This window comes from Cervus canadensis, chromosome 1 (assembly GCF_019320065.1).
Source record: "Cervus canadensis isolate Bull #8, Minnesota chromosome 1, ASM1932006v1, whole genome shotgun sequence".
Taxonomy (NCBI): domain Eukaryota; kingdom Metazoa; phylum Chordata; class Mammalia; order Artiodactyla; family Cervidae; genus Cervus; species Cervus canadensis.
In genome coordinates, this window is record NC_057386.1 from 66,536,498 (window position 1) to 66,559,314 (window position 22,817).

Here is a 22,817-nt window from a genome sequence, read left to right on the forward strand (position 1 = left end):
AAAAGGAAAGTAAAGCAATAAACATTGATGACAATGCTTATTTTTATGTGTTCATTTTCCTTAAAAGCAATTTTGCCAAGTGTCTTTTCAGTGTCCCCAACACAAAATATTCATCCGTTTCTGCCATTTGTGAAATCTTCTGCTAAATATCCACTATATGTGTATGCATGCTAAGTTGCTCAGTTGTGTCCCACTCTTTGTGACCCCACGGGACTGTAGCCCACCAGGCTCCTCTGTTAATGGGATTTCTCAGGCAAGAATACTGGAGTGGTTGTCATTTCCTACTCCAGGGAATCTTCCTGACTCAGGGATCGAACCCAGGTCTCCTGCGTCTCCTCCATTGGCAGGCAAATTCTTTACCACTGAGCCACCTGTGAAGCCCAAGCACATACATTATATAGATAAGAATAAAGTATAAATAACATTTTTTTTTCAAAAGAGCATTTAACCTAAAAGTCCCATGAAAGGATTCCAATGGTGCTATAGATTCTGCACCAACACTTTCATTAATCCACATAACCCAAATTATTCTAGGATTTAATACTCAGTCTAGTTAGAATTGGCTCTGAATCTTGCCTCAATTATTGATAGTCATTTAACTTCTTCCCAGACTCAGTACTTTCATCTGTAAATTTGGATTGCTAATGGTTTTGTATATTAAGGCATTGTTGTAAATATAATAAGATAATATATCTAAGACTCTTAGATCCTTCACTTATAACCAATAAATAGTTGCATTGTCATCAGATAGAATAGCCCTCAGAGTTATTTTGTATAATCTTCTCAAAACAAATCATTATTCTCTAACCTGGAATGACCATCTTCTATGATGTCACATTTCCTAATAGTCCATCCTCTTTCATCCTCTTGAATTTGAATTTTTTTTAATTTGTTCATGAATATCAATTACCTTATACATAATTAACAATATTTTTTTATTTACCCTGACATTTCTATAACATGTTGGATTCATATGATATTGAGTTCAACCATTTTATTATCTTTTCCAGCTGTCACTTTGTAATTGCTCTTTTTTGGTATCTACAGGCCTATCCTACTTCCACAATAAATTAATACATAACCTCTTGCTTATGTTGTTGTTTAGTGGCAAAGTCATGTCAAACTCTTTGTGACCCTATGGACTAGCCTGCCAGGCTCCTCTGTCCTTTGGATTCTCCAGGCAAGAATTTTGGAGTGGGTTGCCTTGCCTCCACCAGGGGATCTTCCCCATGCAGGGATCCAACCTGCCTTTTTTACATCTCCTGTATTGGCAGGCAGGTTGTTTGCCATTAGTGCCACCTGGGAAGACTTGTGTCTCCTCGATCTTTGTTAATTTTGAGCTAGGTTATTCAAGGTACTTATTATCTTCATTATTAAAATAGGGATGCCTAGCTCACATTTACTGTGAGAATGCATAATAATGTTTTATAAAATACAGAATGTAGCCTGGGGATTATCAATTAGGTAACTTCAGGTATGAATTCGTAAAAATTTTAAAAAGAATAAAAATTTAGAATGTATGAACATTATAGTCTTTTCTTTTTACAACTAACTTTTACTAGTAATCAGATGAAAGAGTTGTACTGGGTGGTTGTAAGGGTCTTTGAATCCAGTACTCTTTGTTTTTAATTAATGTAGTACTGGATGATTGTAACTTGTTTGACATTTCATATGCTTTTCACAATAAAATTTAGAGTCCCTTTGGATTTTTGAAAGATAATTCTGTTTTTTATCATGTTCTTGAAGTGGGGTAATGCAGTTTTGCAGTTTATGTATACTATTAGGCTTCTGACAGTATTGCTATTCCATTAAATGATTGTTTAATTGTTAATTGTTAATTAAGAATGTAATTGCTTAATTACATTCTCTCCTAATAGACAACATTAATTTCATTAGGCTTTTCTAATGGATTTTTTCTTAAATATTCTTGGTCAAATAAGCTGGAAATAGCAATAGTTATTATTACAAATAACATACTCTATGCCAAGCACTGAATTGGGTACTTTATATGCAGTATTTTTCAATCTCTAATAATTAGCAAAATTACTTCTCAGAAAAGGTAACGAAATTATTTTGTTGTGATATGCTTAAAAACCTGATTTAGAAAGTTCTGCTTTGCATTTATTGTTCTGAAAGGTATCAGACAAGAAAAATAGAATACTTATGAGTCTACCACAGTTGGCAATTTTGCTATTTGTGAGATTAATAATATATCCTATGGTAGTAGAATTTGTTTTGTTTTGTTTTGCTATTTATACGTTTTCAAGAGTCCTGGTATTCTTTTTTCTTTCATTTGCCTTTTCCTATTTTAATCCAAGTTCTTATTTGCAATTTTTAAGTATAAATACTTTATGTTGGTATTCTGAACCTCTAAATCATTCTGTTTTATTTTAACCACTTTTTCATCTTGTTGTGATCGAGGTTCATTTTTTATTTTGTAGATTTAAATATTAACTCAAACAGGGCCTCTGTATCAACCTAGAGGGGTGGGATGGGGAGGGAGGTAGGAGGGAGGTTCAAAAAGGAGGGGATATATATATATATATACCTATGGCTGATTCATGTTGAGGTTTGACAGAAAAAATAAATTCTGTAAAGCAATTATTCTTCAATAAAAAATAAAGTAATTTTAAAAATATGTATATAGTTATATAGTTCTATTTGTTAGCTTTTTGTAGTGTTTAAAATTATTTTTTGTATCCTGGGGCTATTTATGTTTACCTGGTTATGAACTTGAGTTATACCTCTCTAATCAATACTTATTTTTTATTGATTTTTTTCAAGAAGTTATGACCATTTCAAATTGCCAGTATTCTTTTTCTTCCTTTAATCAATTTGCTGATTTTGAAAAATAATCTGGTCAAGCTTTTACAGTTAAGTTGTACAGAGAGCTTTTTGTAGGCTGATAATACTAGGCATCTTCCAGAATTGCCCTCCATTTGTTACTCGTAATATACTGTATAAGAGGAGCCATCAGCATTTGCTTTTAGTTCTTTGCAGAGATGAATAAACATCTTGAAATGCTGATTTAGACAGTGTTTTAAAAATTCTCTGATGCACTTTGGTGTATGACTCTTTCTTCATTAAATGTTTCGCAGCATTATAACATAGTTGGATTCAGCTCATCTTTTAAAGCAGTTGTCAGAAAAATATGGGCCAGCATGGTAGAATGTATTAGCTCAATACATTGTCTCCATTTTATTATGAAGCTACTGAGGAAGCTGTGATATACAGCACTGTCATTACAGATCTATTGTTAGGACCGTTCCACAGTCTTCTTTGCACTGCCATTAATTTATAGCAGTAAACAATATGTAGCCTTCCGACTGCAGCAAAGCAGAATCTTTTAATGAGGTGGATGTTATTACCACAATAAATCAGCGCTTTCGCGTAATGTATAATTCAATGTGTGTATTCCCACTGTAACTTCTCTGAGTAAGCTGATAGTGTATCATTGTCATTGCACAGCTCCACTGGTCTTATTTTTTTTTTAACCTTCTTTTATTTGGGGACTTCCTTTTTATATGTTTGCAAATAAATGTGGTATGTCTTGATAGCTGTCCTGTAGCAGGCTTCAGAAACCAACTGTAACAATAACAGCCAGAATCAATACTGTGGGTTCTACCTATATGGATCTCTGCACAGTGCCATTTTTTTTCAAATGCTAGTGAAATCAATCCTAATTGGTTTTAGCATTATATTCAAGAAACGTGATTCTATAACTATTGATTTGGGGGGTGTACTCATTTGGAGAGTAATAAAAATAGGAGCAGATAAAGTGAATACTTAATATGCTGCAGAATCATACAAACAGAGCATTGATTTTATTTTTAATTCACATAATTTGTCTTCCAGTGATTTTATTTCTTCTTTCTTTCCTTTTGCATGGCTCAGTCTTCAGGGACAACAACCAAAATACATTTAAAGGCATTCCAAATTGGTTCTGTAACAAAGATTTCTTGGAGTCGGTTCCATTTTTAACTGGCATAAATTTAGTAAATCAGACTTAATTCTTTTGTACAGAAACTAATGCTTTAAAAATGGCATTTTAAATTGGTATACTGTGATACTGATTTAAAATAATAATCACCTAAAGGTTTTTTTAAATTTTACTTGTAAAGGAAAAAAATGGCTTAAAATAAAATGTTGATTAGAACTGTCCTATTGAAGAGAATGAAAGGTATGAGCAATAAATTGCAGTTTTGAAAAAATAGTTAACAATTTGAGAAAGATGGCCAAAATGATCATTTAAAATGTTGCTTAAAATTACTTTTTAACATGAAAAGCAGTTTTAAAACTCGTTTAACATTGTTTCATTTTCAATAGAATATTTCTGAATACATCTATTTTAAAACCAGTATTTTAAATTTCAGCTTAATATTTCTCCCATAAATGGTCAGATATTTTCTTTCTCATATAAATGAGGAGTTGCTAATTGATAGATTTTTTATTAAAGAAAGTAATCTTGCATATTTTTTGGTGTATTGGTATTTATATTTTACATAAAGAATAGAGATTTTCTGGAGATTGGATTATTTTATGAGAATGAATTGTTTCTTGTTCTTTAAGGCCTTAAACCCCTTTGTGAATCTGGAAATCTCTTTGTATCTTCCTGAAGAAGATGTATGTGTGCATGATCACACAAAAGTTTGCTTTTTGCCTTCTGTTTAATGGAGTTCATGTGTTCCCTGAATTACAACAACAACAGTAATGATACCAGCTAACACTTATTAAGCTCTTATCCTATGCCAGTCAATCTTCTGAGGGCTTATAGGCTATTGTTTTATTCAGACTTTACCCCAATGCTAGAAAATTACCTTAAAAATAAGAACATTCATTGACTGTTGTCAGGCATGGTTTGTCCCTCTATGTACTTACTCATCTTATTTTACAAAACAACCTTCTTACTGGGTACCGTTATTACTCCAGTAAGTGCAGACTCTTCTTCACTTGGCCATGCTGCTTTGGGGACCTTGGCTGCAATATATTGTTTTCTAGTACAAGCTCATAACCTGTCTAATATTCTATTTATAGTACATATTTAAAAAATTTTTTCATACAGACATGTTTTTATCTTCTGAATTCTGGTTTTACTCATGCTAGTAGAAAATCCTAGATTTTCATTTAATCTTTTTCATGCAGTCCCTTTCTTGCACTTCTCCTCACCCCCTACCTCCTCAAATTTTGTTCCATCTTCTCAGCGTCTGTGATATGTTAATCCCTTAGCTTCAAGATTTTGTTTCTGGTTGCTGCTTCTGATGAATTAAGTAGGATTTTAGAGGTGCTTTCCAAAGTATCATATAGCTAATACTCACTTCATGTAATTATCTTTGTGAAAATGCTTGTTCTGGGCTGATTAAACTTTTATTCAAATGAAACCAACTTATTGAGAAATGACAGGTTTCTCCCTTCACTTATATGTATATATTTAATGTGCATTGGAAGTTAAACTTGTGTTGCCATCCACTCTGTGACTGTAGCACTGCTTTAAATAGTACGTATTTTTAATTCACTTTCACACTTGCTAATAGGATAATATTTGAAGAGATAAAGAAATAAAGGATGATTACATTTATGTGGGTTTCTTTTTTTTCTCCTCTCTATTGGCAGCCAATAGGAGCTTTGAATCCAAAAAGAGCAGCATTCTTTGCAGAGCGTTATGAGTCCTGGGAAGATGATCAAGTTCCAAAGTTCCACTATGGTACTCATTACTCAACGGCAAGTTTTGTTCTTGCATGGCTGCTAAGAATAGTAAGTTCGATTTGAATAATAAGCCATGGATAAGTAAATTCAATGTTGTGGAGAATATGCACTGATGAAAAATCATCGGCATCGTTTTTGAAGGGTGAAATTTTTTTCAGTGATTGAAGCTTTAATTATATAAATATCCCTGTATTCCATTTGGTCTGTATGGTACATGTTACTGCAGAATGGCCATACAAATGTATCACACGGGAATTGTGTGAATTTTTCCCTTAAATTTGCCTCTTCAAATAGTTGATAACTTAGCAGACTCTGAATTGCAACATATGTTATTTTCAAATGTAGTCTATTAAAATAAAAACTAAGATTCCCTTAACACAGACATATATTCTTATATCTTGAAAACTTCAGTTGCCCCAAGTGGAATAAGTGTGTTTGTAAGTTACACCAAGACTGCTGTGTATTGATAACATATTGGTTAAGCCAGAAGTGTTTCTGTAAAATTGGAAGGTGATTCATCTACAAGAAAGTAATTTCTTTGGGAAAGCATTAGCAGCACATCATTAATTTAAGCTTGTTAGAAAGGTACAGGCAGACATAAATCCTAGAGGTAATTTATAGTGCTTAGCTAATTTCGAGCAATTATCCACTAATATGTGTTTAAGTGTTCTTTAACTATGAGGAGGCTTTTAAATCTTCCAAACATTTTTCTTTTCTTAATCATAAATTAAATATTGAGCCATAACAATAGGAAAATTATATATTGGACTATTTCTTTGTACTATGAAGAAAAATGCAGTCTTAATTTATGTCTGAATGTTATTAATAAATTGTTCTTGAAAAGGAAAGGAGTCTAAAAAATATAGAAAATACCAAATTTTGGAAATACTTCTGAAACAATTTGAGAACCTTAATGTAATAGTTTAGGTATAATTATCAGTCTGTGCCTAGGACATAATACTGGCTAATGTCTATCATTAACATACATTAAGTGTCTATTTAATGTATTTAAATATAAAGATTTATAAAACCACATTTTTGTCCATGAGAAAACATATGCATATGGAGTTTTTAAATTGCTTATTTTTTTAGGAGCCCTTCACAACTTATTTCCTAAATTTACAAGGAGGGAAATTTGATCATGCAGATCGAACTTTTTCCTCAATTTCCAGAGCTTGGCGAAACAGTCAGCGTGATACATCGGATATTAAGGTACAGAACTGTTTCATTTTACAGTTGTTACTTCCAGTGTGTTTCTTACTGAATGAATTTCTCTTTTGCGGTACAGCCTTATTTACTAAAGATGAGCCTCAAAGGATGAGACCTTAGTTAAATGGTCCAGAACTACTGTAAATGATTTCTATCTCTCTGTCTCCTGTCTGTTTTTGTCTGTCTGAATGTCTCCTCTTTCTCTCTAATTGTGGAACAGTTGTTTTCCTTCCTTCTTGGAATCTTTTTTAAAGGAAAAATACAGTAGTATGTATGTAAGGCAGCATGCTCAGTGGAATTCCAAAATCAATGAATAAAATTAATACAGTCAGAAATATACTGTGAGAAAGATCTCAGACTTAACGTATTTCATTTGACTTTAGCAATTTCCTGTCTCTGTTCTTAAGGTAATCATATTTTACCTGATGCTGGTTCTAAATGCATACCTGACTCTGCTTGGTATAGAATTGCATTATTATATACAGGAAATGAGTTCCTCTATCTATATGTATGTTCAGTACTATAAAAAGATCAAAAACTTGGCACAGAAGCTAATATAACACTTATTTTTGCTTCTAACCTCAGAAGTACTGTATTTTATTTTCGTGACATAGTGTTCTTTCTGAAAGATACTGTGTAGATGCAGTTGAGTAAAATGAGATTTGTCTGTAGTTGTGAAGTTCCTTATGGCATCATAAAGAACTGACTTTTATATAAATAATTATATGTATAATTATATGATAAGTAATATGAGAAATATCTGGGTTTAAAGAAGAAAAGTTGCATTACTTATGTTTATGTTACTATAGAGCACTTTTAAAAATTTCATTAAAATGATAATTTCATCTTATTTTTGGTGTGTTACATTACAGTCTATAAAATGTGTTCACATACTGTATCTTACCATAGAGTAAACATTTGCTTATATCCAAGGTATTTTATTGAAGAAGATTCATCATACGCAGAAATAATCTTTTATGTTGGAACATCTATAGGAATTTGATATCACAAATAATGTACTCTGGAATACTCTTGAAATTATATATCATCTTCCTCAAGAATCATTAATGGAAACAGGATAATTATCAATGGATAATTAGATAGCAGTTAATCAGAATATTATTATTCTGATTAACAGATCAATTATTAACAGATTTAGTAATTGTTTCTACTTCTAATCTCGAACTATGTCATTAATGAGCTCTTTGAGACATAAGAGATACAGACATATGAAAACATTGATAAGACTGACTTTCTGTTATCAAACTGAAGACTTAACTAAAAATTTTTCTGAATTTCTAGATTCCCTCTTTTTTTTTTTTTAAAGCATCTTGACCAAATTATAACCTCATACTTAAGTTTGGTAGTAGAAATATAAACAATAATGAAATCATAAATTTGAATTCTTTTCTACTGTGTAATAGAGGTAGTGGATATTTTCAAATTTCTACCTCTCTGTAGTAGACATTCCTACTTAATGCTTTTTTGGAAAGGAGATACGTGGTCGATATTTGTGGTTTTATTGTCTCTTTCTCCTAAATCTTGGCCTTTTTCGCTGATGTTTCTTTAATTAGTGCATGTCTGGTTCCATTTTTCCAAAGATTTTCTTTAAAATACCTCACTTGTAATAAAAAATAAATCCACACAAAAGAGCTATAGCATTAAAAACACAAGTCCCCCAAAACCATATGAACTTTACCTTTCTCTTTCCTTATTTTTCTACTTACTCTTGTTTCTTCATAAATAATGACTCAAATTCATTTTGCTTCTGTTTGAATGTCCCAGCAGACTTTGATAAAAACAGCCCCAATTACTAAAAAACTACTAGAATTTCAGTTCTTGCTATTGTGCTACTTGACTTTTAGCTTCCTAGCCTAGTTATATAGGGCATCTAAATGAAGAAGTAGAGTACAAGGATAAGGGAGAAGTTGTGTTGTTTTTTAAGATTCTTTTTTAATGTGTACCATTGATTGTTTCAAGTCTTTGCTGAATTTATTATAGTATTGCTTCTGTTTTATATTGTGGTTTTTTTAGCCATGGAGCATGTGAGATCTTAACTCCCCAACCAGGGATCAAACCCACACCCCCTGCTTTGGGAGGCAAAGTCTTAACTGCTGGACCACCAGGGGAATCCTGGGAAAAGTTTTTTAAAAAGTAGATTTAAAAATTCCAAGTGTCAGGTTGATAGGAGCCTGGTTAGAAATACTGTTTTATTCTTAACTACCATGTCCTTATGTTCAGATGCACAGAAATTTTCTTCAGGACTGCCTTGGGTGAAACCAAGGGTGAAACTTGCTCTTCCAACCAATATGTATATTTTCCTAATTTTCTTTTTCTTTTTAAACCATAAAATATCTGTGAGATAGATAGGACATTGATAAATTACTCCATTTTCTATATTGATAGCCAGGTAATTTGGACCCTACAACTTAGTATGCTTCTAAATATAATACTTTGTAAAGTATACAATGTATGGTTCAGTTCACTCACTCAGTGGTGTGTGACTCTTTGTGACCCCATGAACCGCAGCATGCCAGGCCTCTCTGTCCATCACCAACTCCTGGAGTCCACCCAAACCCATGTCCATTGAGTTGGTGATGCCATCCAACCATCTCATCCTCTGTCGTCCCCTTTTCCAACTGCCCTCAATCTTTCCCAGCATCAGGGTCTTTTCAAATGAGTCAGCTCTTCACATCAGGTGGCCAAAGTATTGGAGTTTCAGCTTCAACATCAGTCCTACCAATGAACACCCAGGACTGATCTCCTTTAGGATAGACTGGTTGGATCTCCTTGCAGTCCAAGGGACTCTCGAGTCTTCTCCAACACCACAGTTCAAAAGCATCAATTCTTCAGTGCTCAGCTTTCTTTATAGTCCAACTCTCACATCCATACATGACTACTAGAAAAATCATAACCTTGACTAGATAGACCTGTGAGGACAAAGTAATGTCTCTGCTTTCTAATATGCTATCTAGGTTGGTCATTACTTTCCTTCTAAGGAGTAAGTGTCTTTTAATTTCATGGCTGCAATCACCATCTACAGTGATTTTGGAGCCCAGAAAAATAAAGTCAGCCACTGTTTCCACTGTTTCCCCATCTATTTGCCATGAAGTGATAGGACCAGAGGCCATGATCTTAGTTTTCTGAATGTTGAGCTTTAAGCCAACTTTTTGACTCTCCTCTTTCACTTTCATCAAGAGGCTCTTTAGTTGTTCTTCACTTTCTGCCATAAGGGTGGTGTCATCTGCATCTGTGAGGTTATTGATACTTCTCCCGGCAACTTTGATTCCAACTTGTGCCTCATCCAGCCCAGCTTTTCTCATGATGTACTCTGCATATAAGTTAAATAAGCACAGTGACCATATACATCTTTGATGTACTCCTTTTGCTATTTGGAACCAGTCTGTTGTTCCATGTCCAGTTCTGACTATTGCTTCCTGACCTGCATACATGTTTCTCAAGGTCAGGTGGTCTGGTATGCCCATCTCTTTCAGAATTTTCTACAGTTTATTGTGATCCACACAGTCAAAGGCTTTGGCATAGTCAATAAAGCAGAAATAGATGTTTTTCTGGAACTCTCTTGCTTTTTTGATGATCCAGGAGATGTTGGCAATTTGATCTCTTGTTCCTCTGCCTTTTCTAAAAACAGCTTGAACATCTGGACGTTCACAGTTCACGTATTGTTGAAGCCTGGCTTGGAGAATTTTGAGCATTACTTTGCTAGCGTGTGAGATGACTGCAATTGTGTGATAGTTTGAGCATTCTTTGGCCTTCACCTTCTTTGTGATTGGAATGAAAACTGACCTATTCCAGTTCTGTGGCCTCTGCTGAGTTTTCCAAATTTGCTGACATAATTGAGTACAGCACTTTCACAGCATCATCTTTTAGGATTTGAAATAGCTCAGCTGGATTTGCATCACCTCCACTAGCTTTGTTCATAGTGATGCTTCCTAAGGCCCACTTGACTTCACATTCCAGGATGTCCGGCTCTAGTGAGTTATCACACCATCGTGATTATCTGGGTCATGAAGCTCTTTTTTGTCCAGTTCTTCTTTGTATTCTTGCCACCTCTTCTTAATATCTTCTACTTCTGTTAGGTCTGTACCATTTCTGTCCTTTATTGAACCCATCTTTGCATGAAATGTTCCCTTGGTATCTCTAATTTTCTTTTTTTTGGTATTTCTAATTTTCTGTGGTTACATTGGTTATATTAATAGGCTGTTTAAAGAGCCTCCTTATAGTTTGTCCTTCTGTAATTGAAGAGGGATTTAATCATGTCTCTTTTTATATTTTACTTTTTGATCTTGCCTCTTCATGTTACATTCTAGCACTTCATAAAGCATGTTAAATTATTATAATTAATGTGTAAGAATGAATGTATTAAAGCACATTTAAATCACTATGATGGTATAAACATTTCATTAAGATATGATGTTGTATTTCAGAGACTTAGAAAGCTCCAGTGAACCTAAGGATGGCGGGCACTGGTTTGGTGGCTGGGGAGGTTGTGGTGGATGCGCTGCCGTATTTTGATCAGGGTTACGAAGCGCCTGGTGTTCGCGAAGCGGCTGCGGCGTTGGTGGAGGAGGAAACTCGTAGATACCGACCTACGAAGAACTATCTAAGCTACCTGACGGCCCCAGATTATTCTGCTTTTGAGACAGACATAATGAGAAATGAATTTGAAAGACTGGCTGCTCGACAACCAATTGAATTGCTCAGTATGAAACGATATGAACTTCCAGCCCCTTCCTCCGGTCAAAAAAATGACATCACTGCATGGCAAGAGTGCGTAAACAATTCTATGGCGCAGTTAGAGCATCAGGCAGTCCGAATTGAGAATTTGGAACTAATGTCCCAGCATGGATGCAATGCCTGGAAAGTGTATAATGAAAATCTAGTTCATATGATTGAGCACGCACAGAAAGAGCTTCAGAAGTTAAGGAAACACATTCAAGACTTAAACTGGCAACGAAAGAACATGCAACTCACAGCTGGATCTAAATTAAGAGAAATGGAGTCAACCTGGGTATCCCTGGTCAGTAAGAATTATGAGATTGAAAGGACTATTGTACAATTAGAAAATGAGCTCTTTCAAATGAAGCAGCAACACGGAGAGGCAAACAAAGAAAACATACGGCAGGACTTCTGAAGTAGACTGGCTTGGTGGGTAGAGTGGAAGGTACGTTGGGCTTTCACAGAACATCAAGCATCTTAACTATGAAGAACATCAGCATCTTTTGGAAGCCATCAGTGGTTATATGTTTAGAAACCGTAAAATGTGGATAGTTGTATTCTGTTTGTACATTTTAGCAAAATAAAAAACTTCAACATGGAAAAAAAAAAAAAAAAGATGTTGTATTTCAGATGGAATATTAATTATAGTCTGATCTTTATTTGTGTTGTCTTGTTAGAGTTTTTAGAAATACTAAGGGATATGTTAAACAGTAAAGAGAGGATAGTGAAGTATGTGAGTGGGTGGTAGGAATCATTGTATTGAGTGGATTCTAAAGTATACCTTGCTGGATTAATATACATTCTCTAATGTTTCCATGAGGTTTTATAAAAATGAGATATTGTGAGGTAGATGGTTTATTTAAAGTTTTTCAGAAAAAAGAATAACATGATAACATTTCTAGTACTTAACTTTTTTCCCTAAAGGTGAATTATCACTATGATATCTTAGGGTTCCTGTTTCTTGCATTATGCTAATACTTAGAGAATAGTTTTACTGAAAAATAAAGGCTACTCCTAAGAAATAAAGATTAAAATACTCTCATTTATTTCAGAGAAGAAAGAGACATTATTAGATGTTACTAAAGCAGTCTTTCACTTTTAGCATGTTTGACCATTTTTAAATTGGGGATATCTTTTGTGTTTCTATGCATCATTGGTGGATCCATTTCAGATCTGACCCTCAATGATACTTTTTATTCAGTTTGGATAAAAAGTTCAGAAGTGTTGGTCAGTTCTCTAGGCTTACCACACTGTCCAATAGAAATGTAACGTCAATCATAATTATGATCACATATGTAATTTTAGATTTTCTTGTAGTCACATGTTAAAAAGTCAAAAGGATTATGTGAAGTTGATTTTAAGAATATATTCAACCTGATACACCCAAAATATTTTTATTTCAACATGTAATCAATATAAAATTATTGATTAGATATTTTGCATTCTTTTTTTTTTTAATATACTAAGTCTTCTTTGAGATCTGGTGTGTGTTTTATATTTACAACAAGTCTGTCTTTGGACTAACCATATTTGAAGTGTTTAATGGCCACTATAATTAGTGGCTTCCCCATTGGGCAGTGCAAACTTAGGGCATTGTTTCAGCATCCCACGGAGAGATAGCTTTCTGCTTATAGAAGGAAGATTTCCTTCATCCTCTTTGAGCAGTGGTGTTTCTGATGGTGTACTGCATCTAAATATGAACGGACAGGTAGTAGCAATAGTAGCTAATCTTGAGGGCTGAGATAGAAAGTGCTAAAATTGGTTTGGAAAATCATCTCTGTATAAAGAGTAATTTAAAATCTCGCAGCGAGAGCTTGCGTTTCAAGTCTTAAAAAAACACGTACGTTTAGAAACTGAGGTGCAAAATAGATTACTGTCTTCAGCCTGAACCATTATGACCAGGTTTTGTGGAGCAACTAAGACTCGTAAAGCTCACATCAATTCCATAAGGCAATCACATCTGAACATTTAGGCAGAAAGCTAAGCTTTTCTAGGTAGTTCATTGCCACTGATTTCCCTCCCTCTCTCCAGGCAGCATACTCATTTCAGGCACTTTTAGTGTCGATAAATTTAATGTAATGATTAAATACCATCTGACTTGCTGCAGTTTGAAATCTTTTTCTTCTCTCCTATAGAAGTGATTGACAAATCAGGGCTGAAAAGTGGAAGGAGTCATAAATGTCACTTAGGTTCATAGTTTCGGAGTGGGAACAGGAGTAAGTGGATCTAAAATGGAGATTATTGGTGACACTTTTCTAGGAGCTCAGAATTTAGTACAAAAATATATCTTAAAATAACCTGCGCTAAAAGTTAATAGGATAATAAGAAGTCTGGTAGAATCCTAAGACAGCATTTATGTCTCAAGTTCTTATTTTGAAGTTTATGCCCTGGTTGTGATACAGCACCAAATGAGACAGAGTTGCCTTCAGGAAACTTGTGCACTAAAGGGAATGCTGACAATAAGAGCATCTCAGCAATTCAGTGTGATAAAGGCTCTCTGCTTCGTGGAGACGAGATCAGACGTGAAGAGAAGGGAGAGGAAAGAGGCAAGCCACGGCCTGTTGTGAGGTACCTCATGAGCTTTGGTAAAGAGGTTGGACTTTATCCCGGGGGTAGCAGGGGAATGCTGGAAAGCGTCAGGCAGAGGGGATGTGGTGGTTTTGGTAATCACTGTGATTGGTGTTTGAACATGTATTACACCATGAGCAGGAGTGGAAACAGTAAGTAAGTAACAGTAAGTAATGGGGTGAGAGGCAATGGAGGCTTGACTCATTCCCGGCAATGTTACTAGAGAAATGTGGGTGAATTTGAGACACACTTAGAAGATGAGAACGGTTAGGATTTGGTGACTGATTTGTCTCCTAAGATGAGAGAGAAATGAAGTTTGACTTGGACGTGTATGTAGAGAATTTAGTTAGGGAGCAGTGATCTAGCTCCCTGCCTTGAGTCAGAAAACTTCCTATGACAGGTGAATTCAACTCCCCGCAAACACATTTAGTTAAGCCAGTATTTATTGATAATTTCATCATATAAAAATGTATGTGATAGTACAGAGCATTTAGTATTAAAAGGATAAAATAAACAGTTCTTTATGTCACATATCTCCAGGTGAGAACAACAGATATACATAAAACTATGTTTTAATACAAGCTAGACAGTTATAAGTACTATAGTAAGATATACAGGGTGCTCGGGGCTGGTGCACTGGGATGACCCAGAGGGATGGGATGGGGAGGGAGGGGAGCGGGGGGTTCAGGATAGGGAACACATGTACACCCATGGGTGGTTCGTGTCAATGTATTGCAAAACCAATACAATATTATAAAGTAATTAGCCTCCAATTAAAATAAATTAAATTTAAAAATAAATAAATAAAAGATTACAAAGAAATAGTTAATTGAAAACAGTAAAATAAATTGTCAAAAAAAATAAGATATAAACAAAATGGAATTAATTCTTCCTGGAGGAAGTGGGCTGTGAATGACTTCATAGGGTAAGCGGTATTCGAGTTGTATCTTAAAGGTTGTGAGAGAGTCTCCTATCTCCCAGATTTACATCTCTAGCATGTACCTTTCTCCTGATCTCTGACTTGCTCCTTATGATCTCCCTCCCGTGTGTAACACATTCAGAACCAAATCCCTGATCTTCGTTCCCTTAAGCCTGCTCTTCTCAGCTTCCCCCTCTTAATAAATGGTTTCCTGGTTGTGAGTAAAAGCTAAAGTCCTTGCAGTGTAAGACCCTACAGTGACTACCCCTCCTCTCCAAAATCCTGTTACACCTTGACCACTTTGTACCATTTGCCCCCTTGTCCACTCTGTTTTAGCTAAATGGGACCTCCTAGCTATTCCTCACAAACTCCACCCAAAGCGTTTGCTTTTCATTTCACCTGAAAAATCCCTGCAGATACCCTTCAGGATTAATTTTTCAGCCATTTCAAGTCTTTGCTCAGGTTATCACCTTCTTAGGAAAGCCTTCTCTGTCCTCTTTATTTAAAAGTATGTCCCTCAGCCCGTGCAGTTAACTCATTTCTCAGCACTGTGTTTCTTTAGTCACTTACCACCTGACATGCGTGTCCTTACTGTTTATTATTAACACGAGCTCCATAAGAGCATGACTTTGGACTGTTTGCTCATTGGTTTATCCCTAGTGCTTAAAACTGTGCCTGGAATATAGTAGGCCCTAAATTAAAGATTATTAAATTAATGCTTTGATAAAGTGTATTCTGAGCAAGGAAAATGACACAAACAAAATTCAGAGAAAATACTTAGTACATTGGGGAATGCTTGTTTGCCTGCTGATTGGTCTTATGTCCTTAGTATGCAGGAACCATAGAAAGGGAAAAACACTGAAAGGCAACTGTGGTCTGGTATGAAGACCCTAAGTAATATGAAGATACTTTTCATTTCTCAGTCCATGGGATCGCTGGCAAGCTACTCAACTCTACCACTGGAGTACAAGACTACATGTATACAGACTTTGTTGCTATAAAATTTCATTTATTAAACAAGTTGCAGTTTCTTGACCCTGGGCTATACTTTCCTATCCCCTGCTTTAGCCTATGAGGATTCATTTACGATTTTGCACTAATTATCTCTATTATAAAAAGAAAGTGCTTTGGCAGCAGTATGGAAAATAGACCCATGGAATGGGATAAATGGATGAGAATTTAGATGTGGGGAGAGATATTAAGAGGCTATGACAGTTAAAAGTAAAGACGATAAGAGCCTCAACTGTTGAAGAGCTAAGGAGATGAGTTCAGGGGATAAGTTAAAAGTAATTCACCAGGGTTTGGCACCTAGTTGACTGTTAAGGGATGGGAGGCATAAAGATGATTCTTTAGACTGTGCCTAGATAAATAATTATTCTATGAATTATATTGAAGCTGATGCATAGATCAAACGCGTGAATTCAGTTTTGACACATAGATATATTTTTGGAATAACCAGAATACTATCACCCACTTCAGAATAGTGTCATAGGCCTGTAGGAGAAGAAATATTAGGTGATGCTTATCTTGAACTCCCTCAAAACAATTGTCTCGTCTCTTGATCTCCACTTAGCTCCTGCCATCTTCCAAGCCCACTCGAATCAAGCTTTCTTCTCCACCGCGTTATCAACATCAGTCTTGTCAGAATCACTGATGAGCAGCCTTGTTGTTGTTGCTCAGTCGCTTAGTTGTGTCTGACTCTTTGTGACCCATGGACTGCAGCATGCCAGGCTTTCCTGTCCTTCACCATCTCCCGGAGTTTGCTGAAGCTTATGTGCATTGAGTCAGTGATGCCATCCAAGCATCTTGTCCTCTGTTACCCCCTTTTCCTCCTGCCTTCAATCTTTCCCAGCATCAGGGTCTTTTCCAGTGAGTCAGCTCTTCGCATCAGGTGGCCCAAGTGTTGTAGCTTCAGCTTCGTCAGTCCTTCCAATGAGTATTCAGGGTGGGTTTCCTTTAGGATTGACTGGTTTGATCCTTGCTGTCCAAGGGAGTCTCAAGAGTCTTCTCCAACACCACAGTTTGAAGGCGTCAATTCTTTGGTGCTCTGTCTTCTTTATTGTCCAGCTTTCACATCCATACATGACTACTAGAAAAACCATAACTTAGACTATACAGACCTTTGTCAGCAAAGTAATATGTCTGCTTTTTAATACTCTAAGTTTTTCATAACTTTTGTTCCAAGGAGCCATCGTCTTTTAATTTCATGGTTGCAGTCACTGCCTGCAGTGATTTTGGAGCCCAAGAAAATAACGTCTGTTGCTGTTTCCATTGCTTTGCCATCTCTTTGCCTGAAGTGATGGAACTGGATGCCATGATCTTCGTTTTTTTAATGTTGAGTTTCAAGCCAGCTGTTTCACTCTCCTCTTTCACCTTCAACAAGAGGCTCTTTAATTCCTCTTTTGCTTTCTGCCGTTAGGGTGGTGTCATCTGCATCTCTGAGGTTATTGATATTTCTCCGGGCAATCTTTACATGTTATCAAATGCAGATTTTCAGTTCTTGTGGTACTTGATCTGCATTTTTATTGACACAATTAATTGATTCATTTTCCTCATAACATTTCCTTTGCTTGGTGAAGGAGCCACCTACCTTCTCTTGACTATCTTCTTTTCTCCATCTCTTTACTGGATTATCTTGTTTTCACACCGTAAATTACTGGCGTACCTTTTGTCTTGTCTTTAGATGTCTTTTGTGTTCACATTTGCTCCCTGGGTGATCACACCTCACCTCTCGGCTCTCCCCTGAATTCTAGATCTGTGTATCTAGTTCCCTTTGAGCTATGTGTATGTTTAGAGATGTTTTACACTGAACATGTCCAATATCAAACTCTGTACTTCCCTCTTACTCTCCTTCCCACCCTGAAGAAAAACTCCCGTTCAGTACCCGCCTTTGCCATCCCAGTGAAAGATAGCACTGTTTACCAAGTTTGCTCAGCCCTTTAGAAACCTTGGAATCTTTGTTCCTCCCAGACACACACACATCTCATTGCTCATCTAATCAACCCGCAGAATATGTGTAGAACCTGACATGTATCACCACGTCCATCACTAGGACCCTTGCGCAAGTGGCTGTAAATTCTCACTTCACCTGCTCCCCATGTGAGGTTTTCTCCATACAGCATCAAGAATAATCTTTTTGTTTTTTAAGTCAGATCATATCCTGTGCTCACATCCATCCAGTAACCACTTATCTAGCTCAGACCAGAATTCAGGTTCTTACTGTAGCCCTGTGTTGTTCCATTGCTTCACTGATGACTCATGTCTTTTACTGTACTGTAGCCTCATTGCCTTTGTTGTGGTTCCTCTTCAAAAGTGCCAAGCCTACTCCTGTTTTGGTGGCTTTGCATGTAATGTTCTCTCTGCCACAACCACTTTTCCAATTTATTTACTTATTTTTCATTCAGGTCTCTGCTCAAATGTCACCTCCTCAGAGTGGATTTGCCTGAACTCTCTCTCTGAAATAACACTGCCCAACCACCATCATTTTCTATCCCTTTATCTTGCCTTTCTTTTTTTTAACATAGTGCTTGCCACCATTTGACATGATACATATATTAGTTTGTTTATTTCATATCTCCATAGCTAGAGCTCTGTGAAGGTGGGGACTTTCTGTTTTGTTCACTTGGTAACCTCAACATTTAGAACAATGCCTTGCATTTAGTTAGAAATCAATAAATATTGTTTGAATGAATGAATGAGTAGATATAAATATATCAAGAAAAGAGGTGTCAGTGAAAAAGCGTGGGATAGATAGGTCATTTGAGGAGAAAAAGGAGAGTGTCTGGCCATTTCCACCAGAAGGGCACAGCAAAATGCAGTGGGTAGATACTTCACTAGGGCTCCCGACATCTCATGTTTTAGGACAGGCTTATCTCTGCACAGGAGAACTGGTAGTTGAATATCATCTGCTGACCAAGAGTTGTTAATACTTCAGTTTCCTACAGTTTTAACAATTAAGGCACACTGAGTTTTTACTCACGTAGCTTTACAAAAGAAGTCCATAATGGCATCTTGCTACTGACCGTATCTTGGATATTCAATTTAAAAATGTATCTTACAACTTTCTGTTTATCATTAGTGATGAATGCAAAATTTTATTGTTATGAAATCAGTAAGATCAGTACAGCATATTCCATACTTAAATAGAATGCGATTAAATCCTAGGAGTTTACTAAATAGTATTTTAAAAATAAATGGCCATCAGTAATATTATACAGAATTGGTTTTAGCTTTAATAACCCTTAAAGGTATTAAATGTGTATCTGTTCATTAGAAGTAATAATACAAAATAGAGATGATCAGAAAATAGTCTTGTGTGTGTGCTGTGAGATTTGTTAAACATGAGACCTTTGACTTGCCCTCTACTACTTCAGAAACCCCAGGGGCTGTGATCTAAAGATAAGTTAGGTTTCTTTTCTCCTCTATCAGCATGTCTTCTACCATAATACATTCCACAGATGCTGATAGCATCAGCGTTAGAGCCATTTATAAGAAAATGTTTAGCTACAGTTAGTAGAACATAATTGCTGGATATGTATTTCTTGGAGTATTTGTTAAGAGAAAAAGCTTAACTTAGGGTGACTTGATAGTTTTATTTTCTTCATCTATTTGTCCTGTTTTCAAACAAACTTTTAAATAATTCAGAATTTTAATAATGCTAAAAGAAAGTAAAATTAGAATCTTACCCTTTTCTAGACATCCTTTGTACATTTCTGATGCATATATCTCCCTCCCTCCCTTCCTCCTTATCTCCCTCCCTCTTCTTCTTGCTGTCTCTTCATTCTGCCTCTTCCTTCTCCCTCTCTCTCTCTCCCCCTCTCTTTTTCCTCCTTCTCCCTCTCCCTCTCTTTCTCTCTTCCTTCTTTTCTGTTTTTTTGGCAGTCTCTCTCTTTCGATCTCTCTCTGTTTCACATCCACATTAGAGTGAGCTCAAGCTGTCTTACTTCTCTTGTAACAATGTAGAACACACACACTCTAACTGAACTGTATTTTTGTTCATCCTTGTTTTTGTACATAGCTTATAGATTTGTTAATTTAACCACATCTTTTTAACCCTTTTCTTTTTCACGCATCAGTAAGTTAGATGATATACCTATGTACTAATATTTTTTTCTTATTGAACTTTGTACTCTTGTGTCTACAATGAACCATCTTTTTGTTCTTGTTATTCTTTGACAAAAAGTACTTGAGAAACTGAATATTTTTCTTCTTAAGCTACTTACATACTAGACAGAAAAAAAACTTTTTTTAAGCACTTAGAAAATGTTCCTATCTTCCTGAATTATAAAAATGTACACAAGTCAACTGTAGTTTGTTTTTTGAATTAGTGTCTTATGTTTTTGTTCAGTGGAAAAATATAAATTGTTCATTAATATATTTCAGATAGTGGTGTTAACTGTTCTTCCCCATACTTAAAGCAATATGTATATATTTTATAACTTGCTCCAGAAAAGATTTATGGTGAACGTTTTATTTCCATCTTCTGGCAGTCACTGCTTACCTATTATTTGCATCATTAATGTCCATTATCTCTCCCCAAATTACACTGTCCTGGAAGATAAGCATCTGAAACAGCAAAAGATACAGTGAAGATGTCCAGTCCAAATCTGCAGGTGAAAAAAATGTGTTTGAAAGCAGGAAAATGCTATAAAGTATTGAGAGTATTCATCATAAAATGAGACATGTGAAGCTATGCTGTCTTTGTTAGTAAAAGTAAATAAATCTGTTTTAAATGTGATAGCTATTTAGTAGGAAGTATTAAGTCTCAAATACTTTTGTGGTCATATTTAAGTAAACTTTGTTAAATGCCCTTAGGATTATGTTAAATGCTTTTAAGAATGTCTGTTATCACTGAGTTACCTGTTGGCTTTAAGAATCAGGCAAGTCAAGTCTCTAATTTGGGATTGTTACCAGGGGCATATTAATGATGATAATAATAATAATAGTAAGATCATTTGTCCTTGTAGAATTCTATATTATCTCATATTAGCCTCAAAATAACCCTGTGCTTTAGAAATGGCACTTGAGGTAACTAAGGCTGCCCTGGTGACTCAGACGATAAAGAATCTGCTGGCAGTGTGGGAGACACAGGTTTGATGCCTAGTTTGAGAAAATCCTCTGGAGAAGGGAAAGGCAATCCACTCCAGTGTACTTGCCAAGAGAATTCCATGGACACAGGAGCCTGGTGGGCTACAGTTCATGGGGTTGCAAAGAGTCAGACACGACTGAGTGACTACACTTTCAAGGGTTAGAAAAGTTAAATTAAAACCATGTGACCAGTAAGTTGAATAGACAGTATATAGTCTAAACTTTTGCTTTCACATCTTTTCTTTAACCATCAGTGTCCCCAAAGCAGTACACATTAAATTAGTTACCTTGCTGTCACGCTTATATTTGACCTGTCAGGATTTCATATTTTAACAAAAAGGAAAAAAATACTGAACTTCAGTTGTGAAGTAGCATCTTTGTTCTTATTTCAGTTTTGATTACCTTATTTCTTTGGATTAAAAGACTAATATTTGTCATGGTTGCCCGGGTATTATTGAAGTGATGGTTTTAATTCAATGGATAGAATTGGTGACTATTAGAAGGCGAATCGTGCAGCCTTGCTGCAGAGGCCATTCATATCAATGTGGATCGTACCTTAGTAAAGAAAACTAAACATATGTGTGGTCACAACCAATCCTTGTCATTATGCCATGAAAGCCTGGGGATTTGTGATCAAAGCAATGGGCTTATCCTTAACTGTGGTATAACCTCTGGTTGAACCTTTCAAACTTTTATTTTAAGAGATGATACACTATATTTTGACCATGTTACTTACCTCTAAGACCTATCCACCTAATTAAGTGATAGAGATTAAAATTATTGTCAGCAAGTCAAAAGAAAATGTGAATTGTAAATATCTCTGTCTTCTGTCAGTGTTGTTTACTTATCATTTTCCACTGATGTTTTAAAGAATTGCTGAACATGTGTTTTTTATCCAGAGCTGAATGTTCTGTTCTGATGAATATAAAACATACTTCACTTTGTAAGTGTACGTTAGAAGTATTAGAGAGATGTAATCTTTGACTCTGTCACTAAATTTCATCTGTCAAAGGAGATAATTCTGAACTGTAATATTTAGTGTTATATCAAGGCATGGTTCTTAGAAAGATGCTTTTAGGATATAGATGGAATTCTGCATGTAACTTGAATGTCATTATCATCCATAGTAAAATTTAGGCAGTATATATACTTACTTGTTTCTTTGGTTACATGTTGGTGTACCTCAGTTGAGTTCAGCTGTTTATTTTCTGTTACAAGGATATTCAACTTTAATCAACTGATTTACTTTTGCAGATCTCCTTATAGTGAGATTTGTTTTCACTATATGTTTTCAGTATATATACTTACTTTTTTACTTAATTGTCTTTAATCGATGATGTCCTTTATACTATATTGGGTACTTCATAATCTTTCTCTTCAGTTTTAATTTATTGGAAACATGTGTCCATTTTTAAATTATCTCCTGTCCCATGGATATAGTCCTCTCCAAACCAACTGAATAGTTCTTCATCGATCATTGGAAACAAATGGTATATGCATGTTTCAATCTCTGTACCTCTTCTTAAGATATTCCCCTGTCAGGACTGTTCTTGTCTTTCCCTTCTGCTGTTTATCTTTGATTGTAACTACTATT

General features: G+C 35.5%; 2 protein-coding genes across 5 annotated transcripts in view; both read left to right on the forward strand.

The window, feature by feature from the left end:
- LRBA (LPS responsive beige-like anchor protein) overlaps positions 1-22,817 on the forward strand; it is a 725,807-nt gene that overhangs the window by 541,300 nt on the left and 161,690 nt on the right. For all 4 annotated transcript variants that reach the window (XM_043484720.1, XM_043484733.1, XM_043484732.1 and 1 more), the window contains exons 45-46: positions 5,611-5,751; positions 6,796-6,915. In XM_043484720.1, the coding sequence (XP_043340655.1) occupies positions 5,611-5,751; positions 6,796-6,915 (261 nt within the window). The remainder of the gene's footprint in view (positions 1-5,610; positions 5,752-6,795; positions 6,916-22,817) is intronic.
- On the forward strand, positions 11,363-12,249 carry LOC122451829 (pre-mRNA-splicing factor SPF27). The gene has a single exon (XM_043484804.1). It carries the CDS (start codon positions 11,387-11,389, stop codon positions 12,062-12,064), a length of 678 nt encoding a protein of 225 aa, XP_043340739.1. The 5' UTR covers positions 11,363-11,386; the 3' UTR covers positions 12,065-12,249.

What these genes read in the sequence shown, in the direction of transcription:
- LOC122451829 (XM_043484804.1), top strand. Translation starts at nt 11,387, where the DNA reads ATGGCGGGCACTGGTTTGGTGGCTGGGGAGGTTGTGGTGGATGCGCTG.